Genomic DNA, 12,638 nt, shown 5'->3' on the forward strand with positions numbered 1-12,638 from the left:
TGTGATATTCTTTACGTTTTATTTAGGACATACGGACCAACTCTGGTATGCAAAAAATAAAGCACGGCACATGAACAGAACGGAGTTTGTAAAAATAGAACGTTTGATTGCAAACTATTTGGCTTTTTAAAAGTGTACCGAATGTGGTTATCAGACGCCGCTGTGGAGCGGACGCATTGACGTCACTCGTCCGCCATATCTGTCCTACTCAGGCCGTCGACGTTGGAGACATGAGGGGAATTCGATCCTTAAACAATCTCTCTGTGAGTTGTGGGATTTCTTGTTGTCACTGCAGTTCATTTTAGTTTGGCCACCGGTCGTTAGTTGACAAATGTGAACTTGCACTTGGTTTTGTGGTGAGCCGACCGGCTACTTAGCTTGTGAGGGCTGGCTCATGCGGCGTTTTTTAAGAATAAAAATAAATAAATTCTGCAGCTTATGTGCATTTGTCTCTGTTGGGTCATTTCAAGTGTGCCGAACGTCAAATGTGCGACAATGCGCGTGTGCTCGTCTACTTGGCTCAGTTGGGCACGACCTGAAGGTCATATTCGGAATGCCTTGTTTTTTTTCCCTGCATTAGTAAAGCAATTTTTCTCCCACCCGTGTTGAATGAGCCAAAGTTCATAATTTACATCGGAAAAATCTCCCGGTACAGTACCAATTAAAAATGTCCCAACCGTATGGACTGAAATAATAACGGACAATCCTTGTCCCGTTCTCAACTTTGCATTAACTTGAATGTGACTAAATCAAGATGGATGCTAACGTGTTTTGTTTTGCTGGTCTGGTTTACACTCAATCAACTTCCCTTTAATGCAATGTAAACGTGCACACTATTAGACAGAGACTGCCTGGACTCTGGAGGTCGACTTTGCCTCATGAAATCCGCCACTGTTTGAGTTTCAGTGGAAAAGTGTATGCATTTAAGTGTTGTCAAATGCAATTTCTTTTTAGTGTAGGACTAGGCTAATGACAATTTTTCTTTTCGGCTTCTTTGGCTCTCATCGCCACACTAATTGTGTGAAGATGTCAAAATGCAATGCCTTAAGCCTTTTTTAAAAAAAAATGAGAGTAATTTGATTTTTTTTCCCCGTGGGCAGAGTGGTCACAGCTGATTAAGTATGTTTACAAAAAATATTTTATTTCAAGGCCGTATCCCCAGCCTTAATTTGTGTCTCTTTGTGGTTCATGTAGAACCATTGTTATGCAGCTACCAGGCCAAGTGAAGCGCTAACTGAGTCCTACACGGGATACAAGTCGTCCAGAGTGTCGCTGCCCGCTCCTCAAAATGTCCAGGTTGGTGCTGCTTCACGGATTAATTTATTTTGCCGGCCTTGGTCAAAGGTAGGCGTTTGCTTCGCATCAGGTGTCCAAGCTCCCAAACGGGTTGGTGATAGCGTCCTTGGAGAACTACTCACCACTGTCCAGCGTGGGTGTTTTTGTGAAAGCGGGGAGTCGCTATGAGTCTGTGGAGAACCAGGGTGTCGCTCATGTGCTGCGGCTGGCTGCCAACCTGGTAAGTTGGCACGTGTTCAATCCCTTTGAATCTTTCGCCCGGACGTGTCACCATCATCATTGAAATAAATAGAAATGCTATGAAGCTGTTCTAGTCCCCCAAAATACCTAGCAAACGTTTTGTCCTGTGTTTTTGTTTTTTTTGTTTTTTTTAAAAACACCACTCTGCAGTGTTGGATTTTGTGAAACCATACAGGAATGGTGTAACGTCGTAGAATTGTAATTATCCATGAGTTGCCAAATGTTTGCAGCGAAGGCAGCCGCAACTCTGGCTCACTCTTCCAAGAGGATAAAGAATAGGCCATTTGTCGTGGCCCTGTCCAACGTGGCGTTCCGGACCAGGTTTGTTATGGGTTTGATTTTTCCTCACAGGTTCCTTTTGTTTTGCAGACCACTAAAGGCGTTTCTGCCTTCAAACTCTGCCGTGGCGTCGAAGCACTTGGAGCCAATCTAAAGTCAGTGCCTCTTGTGCTTGCCGAGTGCCTATCTGACAAGTGTAAGCGTGACCCTATTTGTGCTCTCGGCCATCTGCCCGCAGTGCCGCGCTGTCCCGAGAAACCATGGTTTACACCGCACGCTGCTTTAGAGACGACTTGTAAGGATGGATGCCGTCGGCCCACTTCTGTTGAGTTGCCGCTCCGAGATGGATGCCGTGCCGGGTGCTGACATCAATGTTTTTGTGTATGAGCAGAGATAACATTTTGGAGTACTTGGTCAACGTGACCACGGCACAGGAGTTCAGGCCCTGGGAGGTGCGTGACCTGACATCCAGGGTGATTGTCGACAAGGATCAGGCCAAGCGATCTCCTCAGCTAGGTCAGTGGTCTCAGCGCCCGGTCACCGCGTGGCAATTGGCTTTTGTGGCCACATGCGTTTGACAAACTGTTGTGCTCAAGGCCGCACCCTCAACATTGTAAACTGGTTTAAAGAACTGAGGGGGCCGCCGCTTGCCCTTCCCATCTTGATCATCAAATTAACATGTTGCCAAATGATGATGTTTTTTCATCCCAGCCAAGGCGCCCCAATGCACATTTTGGAATGAGTCTCCTCCGTCTTCTCCATTCAGGCGTGATTGAGAAGTTGCATGAAGCGGCTTATAAAAACGCCCTATCCAAATCGCTGTACTGCCCAGAGCACATGGTCGGAAAAGTCTTTCCTCAGCAAGTATGAATTTGCACTTTTTTTTCAAACTTTGAAATGTGGATCTGTTTTTACCGGTTGACATTGTCACTTATTGTACAATCAACCGCACAGTTCTAGCAAAGGACTCTTTCTGAACATTCATCTACCGTATTTTACGCACCAAAAGGCGCACTGGATTATAAGGCGCACCCTCATTGATTTTTTTATTTTAGAAATTATTTCATATACATAGGGCGCACCAGAGTAAAATAGAAGCTATTCTGCAACAAACTGGGGTTGACTAGGGTTGAGGTATGCATCCATCAGCCAATAACCAATGAGCCCTCTGTAAACAATCACGTTTCTCAAACTATCTCCTATAAAATTATCAGATCTGACTAAACTTCGAGCTAACGCATTGTTTCCCTTCCATATCGATCCGTAAATTCACTCGAAACATTAACGGAACAGCCTATTTTGACATGAGATAGCCTCATGCATATAGCAGCTATCACTATAGCATTAGCCACCCGCGAACCCCCATGAGCCTCAGCTCGCAGACTCCCATGAGCCTCAGCAAAGTGTAAACAATTGCGTTTCTCAAACGAGCTCCGATAAAATGATCGGAACTGACTAAAGTTTGATCTAACACATTGGTACTGGTTACCTATGTTTCCCTTCCATATTGATCCGTAAATTTACTCGAAACATTAACGGAGCAGCCTATTTTGAAATGAAATAGCCTCACGGGTACAGCTATTCAGTGACGCCCCCTGACCACCGTTGACGAAATGCTGGGAAGCGATGCGACCTTGTAATTTACTAGTCGTACGAAAACGTACTGAAACATTTTGGCAGAGCACTGTGTACAACCAATATGGATCAACAAATTCATCAATTAATCCATATATAAGGCGCACCGGACTATAAGGCACACACTTTTGAGAAAATTGTAGGTTTTTAGGTGCGCCTTATAGTCCGGAAAATACGGTACGCTTTATTGTTCTTTACTCTTTCTTATCGTACACAATATATGGATGCTTTTGCTCCTTGGTCTAAGTTTGAGCCTTTGAAAACATTTGAATGCACCTGCTCAGCCTTTTTCTAGCAAGCAGCTGATTTTTTTTTTTTATGCATCTATGTTGTTGTCTTCCACATGTAGCTGCACTCATTTGTGGAGGACCATTTCACCACCTGCCGAATGGCTGTCGTAGGGCTCGGTGAGTGTCTGCTCCTCATGGTGGCTCCTTTCTTTTTCTTTTTTTCTTTTTTTTTTTTTTTAACATCCCGCCTCCGACGTGTGTTTTCAGGAGTAAAGCACTCTGACCTGACAGAGCTGAGCGAGAGGTTCCTCAGTGTTCGCAGTGGGGCCGGAGCACCATTCATTCAAGCGACTTACCGTGGCGGTAAAGACCGTGTTCGTTCACCTCATGAAAGCGTTGTCCCCGCCGTCTACCGTAACCGCGCTCCGTTGCGTCCAGGTGAGCTTCGTGTTCACAACAAGGACAACCAGGTTCATGCGCTGGTTGTCAGCGAAGGTGGCGTGGCGGGCGGCGCGGAGGCCACTGCCTTTGCCGTGCTGCAAAAGATCCTGGGAGCTGAACCACACGTTAAGCGGGGCACTGGCATCACCAGTAAACTGAGCCAGGGCGTCACCAAGGTAAACGCGCAGCTCTCTGATGTAAGAAAAACATTTGGCCTCTTGGATGGAGTTGCCTGTTACCTGTTGAGCCAACAGCAACAATTAGTGCCGCTGGTTGCAGCCGTACACGGCCATCCATATGGTGAAGTCCGCACTTCCGGCGGAAACACAAAGACAGTTCCTTGGAACATATACGTACAAACTGCAGGACCAAAAGTAATGTTTATTTTGAATCACTGCAGATGATCTTCAACATAGTGTTGTCCAGACTTAAATAGTCTCTGTTTTTCTTTCAGGCTTCAGCCTTCAATGCCTCATATTCCGACTCGGGTCTGTTCGGCGTCTACACCATCTCGCAAGCAAACATCACCAGAGACGTGAGTCCTGGCGCACACGCACAAAAAAGGCCAAGCTGACCTTAGCTCACAAATCACCCGATGTTCCTTGTCGTCGCCATCTTGTACAGGACATCAGAGCGGCCATCGCTCAAGTGGGCAGCGTGGCCAAGGGCACCGTGACAGAGGATGACATCACAAGAGCAAAGTGAGTTTGGGCTGAAGAGTGCAGAAATACGCTGTCAGTGTCAAAGACACAACATTGTTTCAAACTGGCATGCTGATTAACATGTCAGGAAATTGCCAAACATTTTCACCATTCTTTTCCAAAATAAGGGCCAATGTTTTGTATTGATCCAGCACAAAGATAGCCCGTCTGCTATCAGGGAGGACAATGGATATTGACTGTTGAGAAGCTGACATTTTTAGCATACGATTTGAAATGTATCCAAATGAAGAATCCAGACTGCAGAGATGTAACATTGCTGCCCACCCTTTGTGTGCAGGATTCAGGCCAAAGTGGATTATCTGCTGTCAACTGAGAGCTCGGACGGCCTGATGGCTGAGATTGGCGCTCAGGCCCTGGAGACCGCAGCATACCGGCCGCCCGAGGCGGTTCTCCAGGCCATCGATGCCGTCACTCAGGAACATGTGGTCAAAGTGAGTGTCTTCTGAAAGTGACTATGCTAACAATGCTCAACTTCCAAGGAAGGAAAGGACGATGACACACGATATAATTTCTCTTATTTTATCTAATCAAGGCTGCAAGAAAATTCATGGATGGCAAGAAAACAATGGCAGCTTGTGGACATCTTATCAATACCCCTTTTCTGGACGAGTTATGAAAAACGTCTGCTCTATTAAATAAGAAAAACTTAGTCCAGAGTTTTCTGCTGCGACTCATTTTGTGTGACCGGTCATTTACAGTGTGTCCAACAGCAGTATCATCACCCCCCTTCCCTTTCCAAAAAAGGGAGGCGGGGGAGCTGCTCAGTTGAGGTCTATGTGGCTCTTCTGGTCCGTTTGTGTGAATAGCTTTGTAAATTAAACACTGACAGTAAAATCACACCGTGTTATTATTTCTTTGTTTTGTCTTGAGTCATGTAAAAATAATACTGCTGACATCAAAATAACCTCACTAAGGTCACTTTATGGTATAGCTTGCGGTCGATAGACAATGGCCACTTTTTTAAAATCAGGCTGATGGTAATTTGTAAGTAAGGGTTAAATATGTATACTAGTTTGATCAAAATATTTCTTACTAAGTTATACATAATCAAAATTAACTGTTGATTGAAAACAATGTACCTTATGTATTTTTGCATTGGATAATTTACAATAAAACAAAAGAAGCAATTGTCCAAGATAAATTCAATAAATAATAAAAATTGAATACAAAACACATTTTAAGAAAATAGTACACGTACATCATAATAATAGAAGATATCTTAATATTAATATCCTAATTTTCAGCGAAAGCGCAACTGCTAATTTTGCAAAATGTTTGGACAATCATTATTTTATTAAATAAATAAACATCGTATTAACCACTTTTAAGGGAAGAATAAGCTAAATGAACGCACAAAACTATTTTAACGTGGCCATTGGCCAACCTTGGTTAGCTCAGTGCCCTTGACAATCGCACGTGGACTCGTTTCAACGCTTTGGGATTAAAAACAGACAAATAAACAAAACGTTCTTATTCCACAGACGGGGCCACCCGGGACAAGACCCCCGTGGGCATATTATTATTATTATTATTATTATTATTATTATTATTATTATTATTATTGTTGTTGTTGTTGTTAGATAATATCGCGAGAGTATTGAACGAAGACTGTAGGACGAGAACAGCGCGGGGCAGTGAGCCAGTTGTGTGGACCAAGTGGGTGTTCGTGTTCGGCCTGATGTCATGAGCCGGAACGGGAGGTTCGGATGTGAACGGCGTCTACGCGGCTGGGACGCTAAATAATCACAGAACCATTTTGCTGCTCGCCCACTTTTCGGACTTCAATCGCCTGTGTCGCCTCCCCTCCGTTCTTTCCTCCACCAGCGGTCCATGGAAGAAGAACAAGGAGCGGGGAGGAGTGAGGCTGCTTGGCTAACAAACTGAGGGAGAACCAGGGTGCAGCGACGGTGATGGGCTGTCGTTTTCCTTGGTGACGGCATAAAAAAAACAAGAAGAAGAAGAAGAAACCTCCACTGCTCGGCTTGTTGCGGTTTCGGTGTGAAATGCTAGCCCAGTCTTGGTCTCGGTTGTCGAGCAGCCTACGGGCCGCAGCTCGGCTCACCGAGCCCGAATCTGGGAAGTAGCTAGCCGCCTGCTAGCCACATTTTTGCCCCATGCTTCTGAACGTATCCGAGGGGGGACAACACGAGCGCGAGCGATTGTTCGAGCAGCGGGCCTTTGAGATGTGATGCTTCGGCGTGGCGGAGAGGAAGCTAAAACATCCCTACGAAACATGAACAGTGGAAGCACAACAGCGGGGATTCCGCTGAGGTGCTAGGTGGGGCGGGGGGCGAGGTTAGACTGCCTACAGCCGCCCCACCGTCTCCCTCTTCCCGAGGTCAGACTTGGACAAGGACCGTCAAAAACACACCCACGTACGAATCCCTGCCTCCTCCTCGCCCCCATCATTGACAGGCTCATTGGATGAAGGAGAAAATATGGATAAGCTGACCATCATTTCAGGGTGCCTGTTTCTGGCGGCAGATATCTTTGCAATAGCAAGCATCGCCAACCCGGACTGGATCAACACTGGCGAGTCGGCAGGTAAAGAAATGGAAGTCTGTTTGTCTTGCGCATGTTTGGATGTCAGTCCACTGCCACTGCAGCCGCATCTATCACCAGACGTGAGTTTCCACCTTGATGTGCAACGGAGATAAATGGTTTGACCAACTAAGATAATAATAATGCTCACAGTACCACCATTGTTCATTTAGCTCAATTACTCAAATATCAATAAAAAAACACAGTTTGTGTTCAGCTGTGGCACAGAGGGATGTCATCGTGCTTCGGTTTCTCAACAGGAAATTGTCCGCTCTCGGTTTTGCTGAATTTGCTGGAAGCGTTTGAACGTCGCTTTTCTGTGTGCTGTGCTGCTCTTTTGTTTGTTTAAGATTCATTGCTATATTGTTTCGTCTTGAGACTACACGCTGCCCTATCACAGACGTGTTAACACAAACTTCCCCGTCTACAGTTATTCATTTAAATTTTTTTGAAAAGACAGTCACTCTGGTGAGTTTGCTGAAAATGTCATTTGTCCTTCCAGGCGCCCTCACAGTCGGTCTAGTCCGGCAATGTCAGACCATCCACGGACGGGACCGGACTTGCATCCCCCCGCGGTTGCCCCCTGAGTGGGTCACCACGCTGTTCTTCATCATCATGGGTATCATCTCCCTCACCGTCACCTGCGGACTCCTTGTAGCATCGCACTGGCGCAGAGAGGCCACCAAGTACGCCCGCTGGATTGCCTTCACTGGCAGTAAGTGAGCCGCAGAACTGGAGTTCTTGCGTCTTATGGCACGTAACAGTTTGTCGTCCATGCGGAGTCCTCAAGTTACTCGCTTCAAGTGTTTACCTTCACAGATCCCCAGACGTTGACGCGGTTGTTAGCTCGTGCCGATGTTGACATATTTGAGTTTTTCTATGAGTACAGGCACAAACGTGCAGTTTTTATCCGTCCATTACGCTTGGAACAAAAGCAAGTTGTTGCTATGGAAATGGTGAGCAATAGCTTCCCTGCTGCGCTGCTCATGGTCAAACAAGACCATGCCAGACGAATGTGACCGGTAGCACGGCGCTCCTATGTTTCGGGAGCCTTCACTGAATCGAAGCGTCCTGCTTCTGTGGGGTCGCGTCTCGCTGTTGCCAGTAAAAAGCGCACAAAGTGGTTGAATGCGTTTTCTGTTGTGCTCCTCAAGTGATCCTGTTCTGCATGGCGGCACTGATCTTCCCCATCGGCTTCTACATCAACGAGGTGGGAGGCCAACCTTACAAGCTGCCCAACAACACGGTGGTGGGCTCCTCCTACGTGCTCTTCGTCCTCTCCATCTTCTTCACCATAGTCGGACTGCTGTTCGCCGGCAAAGTTTGCCTCCCGGGCTGACGTGTGGACCTGCGCCCGCCTCTGGACAAAGAAAATAATTTGTCAGGATTTATTGGACGCGCGGCGCGACAAACTCTTGCCGAGGCTTTCCGGGACCTGTTGAAGTAACAAACAACAGAAAGATGAGCGTACGTCGAGACAGCGAGAGCTCGGGGGAGGAGGCCGGCCGGCCCGCCGCAGTTCATTTCTACCAGGAAGGGTGCCTTTGTCATGGCAACTGCAGGGTCAACGCCCGCACGCAGTCCCCGAGCGCTTGACTCCCCTGCGCCGCCCTCGGCATATGCGAGCACCGTCGCGCATCTGCCCGTGTTGCTATCTTGGGGGCCTTGTAGCTATTTTCAGTGTTCATTTTTATCCCATTTTTGTTGTTGTACATTTTTATTGTGTTCGCTTTTCCACAGAAGTATTTTGAGGAGGAGGTGCTAGCTGTTGACCTGGGTCATCCACCGCTCGCCCGTAACGTAACACCCCCCACTCCACTGCCCCAAGAAGAAGGGGTGCGGGTAGCGGAGGTGAGCGCACATACCTGAGGTCACACACTAACACACACACACAGCATAGGAGAATGGCACCTTAGATTGACGAGCTTCTTGCTTCTCCAACTTTAAAGCAAACGTAATGAACTTAAATTCCCTTGAAAGTAAAACTAAATCCAACGGTGCCTTGAGATACTAGTGACTTGACTTACAGGTTTGCTCTATGAGCTGCCGTCAACCTCTTTGCCCGACTCAAGTGTATGAGTGTTTGGAGTTACAAGCAAAGTCGCGGAACATGTCCAAACTCATATCTCAAGGCGCCAGTGGTACTTCTTTTTGTCACGTGTGATGTATTTACAAACCAATCTCTTCCAGTTCTTTCACTGCATATATATCGAAATGAAACACAAAAGACATGAACTGTCAGGACGGCTATTCAGAAATGTTGTGAATTTACATCCTCCTCCTCTATTTGTTAGCATGCTTGTTTGCGTAAAGTGCAGCCACAAGGGCGTGCAGATATGCGTGCTGCTTCGAAGCTGTTGGAAGCGACTTGCGCAGCTAAATATAGCACCCGCTATTGACAAAAAAAGCTGCGCTGACACAAGGTGAGAATTGGCTTTTGTCAATGGTGACGATTAGCGGAATGCTCCGACACGGGAAGAGAGCTGGCTGGCTTTAGCATGTTTTTTTCCTCCTTTGGATTGCCTGCCAAGGCGTAGGGACTGCAGGTCAGGTCAGGTCCGGTCATGGGGTTGTTTATCAATTTTGGCAACATGACATTGTTACACGCCCGGCCGGGACGCTCGTAGCAGCAGGGTGACAATTGGAGGGAATTCAGCCACATGGCTCACGTCTTTGTCGCTGCACACGTTGAGTTTCAAAGTGGAGGCCACCTTTTGAGAGTCAACGATGACAAAGCTCCGTCACCAAGTCCTGAGTTTTGTGTTGTTTGCCCTCCTCTCTTTAGCTGTTGCTTGACTATTGTGACATGCCCTGTTTTTGTTTGATAATGATGTACAGATACCATGGCAGCATTTTCTGTATTGGGAACAACATATGATGGTAGAGCTAACAGGAATAGTTGCACCACAAAAAAAAAGAGAACTCCTTACCTCATTGTTTTGTTTTCAAATGCCGCCAAAGGCTGCCCTCTTCATTTGTCGCTCGCCTTGATCGGATATTGAAACCCAATGCTCACGGGAATTTATTTATCACTGAATAAAAAGCTTAAAGAAGCTGTGTGTGACTACTAGCAAACGGTGCGAGTCATTCTTCTTGTTGACCGAAAGTTCCACATTTCATACGTCACTTCATCGTTTTGTTAGAATAGGCCTCTTTGACACGTGTGATTAGTTAGATTGCTTGAGCTATGCCATTATCTTGCTGTGATCTTTCTCTTGCTTTCACTAGTATGGACATTTCTTTCATCTCATTCTGGTGTACCTGCTTTCACCACCAGACAGCAGTACACTACGATACAGTCATACAGAGCCAAAGAGAAGGAATGCTACGAGGACTACCATGTAATTGACTCCAGTGTGTTTTTGTGGGTAACTGTGGTTCATGCTAGTTGTGTGTGTGTGTGTGTGTGTGTGTGTGTGTGTGTGTGTGTGTGTGTGTGTGTGCGTGCACGCGCACGCGCTAATCTGTATATGTGTTAGTAAAACCTCCAAAACTAACCTCTGTTTCATGAGAGACCGGGCTTTCTGGTCTGTCTCTCCCATATTGTGGAATCCCCGACCAGTCCACCTGAGAGCACCGCAGTGGGTTGACACAAAAAACGGTCTTAAGACATTTCTTTAAAAAAAAAAAAAAGCGTTTCTGGAGCACTTTGAGATTTTCTTCGAATGTAAAGTGCAATACAAATATAATTTATTATTGTTATTATTATTATTATTATTATTTTATTATTATCATCACTTTCACGTCCCTCAACGTTTCCCATCCATCCATCCATCTTCTTCCGCTTATCCGGGGTCGGGTCGGGTGAAATTTGTCCTCTGCATTTAACCCATCCCCACAACCTTCCAGTCTCAGGGCGGACACTCTACTACTAGGCCACTGAGCTGGCAGGAGGGACTCCCAGACTTCAACGTTTCCCATCTGAGATAATGTGAATTCATTTGTTTCTGGGTGACCGCATTAAACCCAATTTGTAGCTCCTGAGACGTTTGGAACTTCGGACTTCCTGGATCCGATTGTGCACAAGCGCTTCATAGTCATGGTTGTGTCATATATGGCAAACTCTAATGCTCAATGTGACCAGCAGGGGTTTGCATGGTTGTCAGTAATGTTTAAGTCAGCGATACGAACCGAAGAAGAGGGACTGGCGATGCGTGAAAAATAAAGTTTGAGCGCAAGCTCGTTGTTCAAGACAAAGTTTGGTCATTCTGAATGATGAACAACACAATCTGGCGCCCTCTGCAGTTAGAAATAGAACAACGCAATCTGGCGCCCTCTGCAGTTAGAAATAGGACATTGTTGATTGCATTAGGACCCCACCACCACACACTAAGTACGCAACACGTTTGAATTGGTCTTAGCTTTTCTTCTATGATCTGTCGGCAGAATGTCCCCGACCACTTTCCACCATCTTTGCTTGCACGGCAGGACAGACAAGGTTACAGACTGAGTGACAAGTGTGCAAGGCATCATTTATTGAGAATGGCACACACATTCACACACAGACCGAATTGATTGATTGATTGATTGATTGATTGATTGATTGATTGATTGATTGTGAGATGGATGGGTGGCTGGATCCCCACTCGAGTGTTTTCCACTGCTTGCACAACTTGCTGAGTCAACTCAGGTTTGCCGTCTCCTACATGAAACATGACGGCTCCGATTACATCCTCTCGGGAAACAAAGCGTGCAGGAAGAGCGTGGCGCTGCTGCACACCTGCTGCCACCTCACTTTTACATCATTTAACAGGTTGACCTTTTCAAGACCCTCAAAGGTTACCATCTCTTTGTTAGTTTACAACAGTGGTTCCCAAACTTTTGCAGGCTGGCGCCCCCTTGGCTCCCCAGTGAATCCCCCCCACAGACACATATGGAAACAAACACCTCTTTCTTGATATTAGGTATGCTGCAATTTGAAAAGAGAAAGGTTAAACACATGTGTGTATTTCACAAATAAAACCCAATTTAGCAAACCAATTTATTTTTTTTGCAGTTTTAACTGTTTCAGCAACATAGAATGGTAAAGACCTAAACTCCACCAGTAACATTTTTGTCTCACAATTCATATTAATGGGATGTGTCGTCCACTGACTCGTCCTGCTGCACGTGTTGTGTACAAACCGTCAAACAAACGTTCGAACTTCTGACTTCGACTTCAGATTGCCGCCCCCCTACCGCCCTCTTCTTCCTCACCAAGAATACGTTTGCAGCTTTTCAATCTATTTGGTTAAGTCCAAGCACCATAAAAGGA

General features: G+C 46.1%; 2 protein-coding genes across 4 annotated transcripts; both read left to right on the forward strand.

Moving 5' to 3' along the window:
* The first annotated feature begins 27 nt into the window (after window positions 1-27).
* Window positions 28-5,664, forward strand: uqcrc2a (ubiquinol-cytochrome c reductase core protein 2a). Of its 3 annotated transcripts, none has more exons than XM_085933828.1 (15): window positions 28-45; window positions 155-263; window positions 1,195-1,296; window positions 1,367-1,516; window positions 1,906-1,970; window positions 2,054-2,110; window positions 2,207-2,331; window positions 2,582-2,679; window positions 3,800-3,857; window positions 3,948-4,043; window positions 4,119-4,297; window positions 4,576-4,656; window positions 4,746-4,822; window positions 5,121-5,274; window positions 5,376-5,664. In XM_085933828.1, exons 2-15 carry the CDS (start codon window positions 231-233, stop codon window positions 5,457-5,459), a joined length of 1,359 nt encoding a protein of 452 aa, XP_085789954.1. In that variant the 5' UTR covers window positions 28-45; window positions 155-230; the 3' UTR covers window positions 5,460-5,664. The 3 variants fall into 3 exon arrangements, with proteins under 3 accessions (XP_085789954.1, XP_085789956.1, XP_085789955.1); XM_085933830.1 differs by lacking the exon at window positions 5,376-5,664 and adding an exon at window positions 4,401-4,495 and having other exon boundaries at window positions 5,121-5,270; XM_085933829.1 differs by lacking the exon at window positions 1,367-1,516.
* Window positions 5,665-6,465: 801 nt separating this feature from the next.
* Window positions 6,466-10,459, forward strand: mosmoa (modulator of smoothened a). The gene is made up of 3 exons (XM_085934835.1): window positions 6,466-7,387; window positions 7,887-8,099; window positions 8,539-10,459. The coding sequence occupies exons 1-3, from the start codon at window positions 7,282-7,284 to the stop codon at window positions 8,721-8,723; spliced, it is 504 nt and encodes a 167-aa protein (XP_085790961.1). The 5' UTR covers window positions 6,466-7,281; the 3' UTR covers window positions 8,724-10,459.
* The last annotated feature ends 2,179 nt before the right edge of the window (window positions 10,460-12,638 follow it).

Source organism: Syngnathus leptorhynchus, chromosome 16, assembly GCF_054491065.1.
Source record: "Syngnathus leptorhynchus isolate UIUO chromosome 16, UIUO_Slep, whole genome shotgun sequence".
NCBI classification, from domain to species: Eukaryota; Metazoa; Chordata; class Actinopteri; order Syngnathiformes; family Syngnathidae; genus Syngnathus; species Syngnathus leptorhynchus.

What these genes read in the sequence shown, in the direction of transcription:
- mosmoa (XM_085934835.1), top strand. Translation starts at nt 7,282, where the DNA reads ATGGATAAGCTGACCATCATTTCAGGGTGCCTGTTTCTGGCGGCAGAT. An exon ending in CAACACTGGCGAGTCGGCAG is followed by an intron (nt 7,388 to 7,886) that starts GTAAAGAAATGG and finishes TTGTCCTTCCAG; the next exon opens with GCGCCCTCACAGTCGGTCTA. An exon ending in CTGGATTGCCTTCACTGGCA is followed by an intron (nt 8,100 to 8,538) that starts GTAAGTGAGCCG and finishes GTGCTCCTCAAG; the next exon opens with TGATCCTGTTCTGCATGGCG.
- uqcrc2a (XM_085933828.1), top strand. Translation starts at nt 231, where the DNA reads ATGAGGGGAATTCGATCCTTAAACAATCTCTCT. An exon ending in GATCCTTAAACAATCTCTCT is followed by an intron (nt 264 to 1,194) that starts GTGAGTTGTGGG and finishes TGGTTCATGTAG; the next exon opens with AACCATTGTTATGCAGCTAC. An exon ending in GATGACATCACAAGAGCAAA is followed by an intron (nt 4,823 to 5,120) that starts GTGAGTTTGGGC and finishes CTTTGTGTGCAG; the next exon opens with GATTCAGGCCAAAGTGGATT.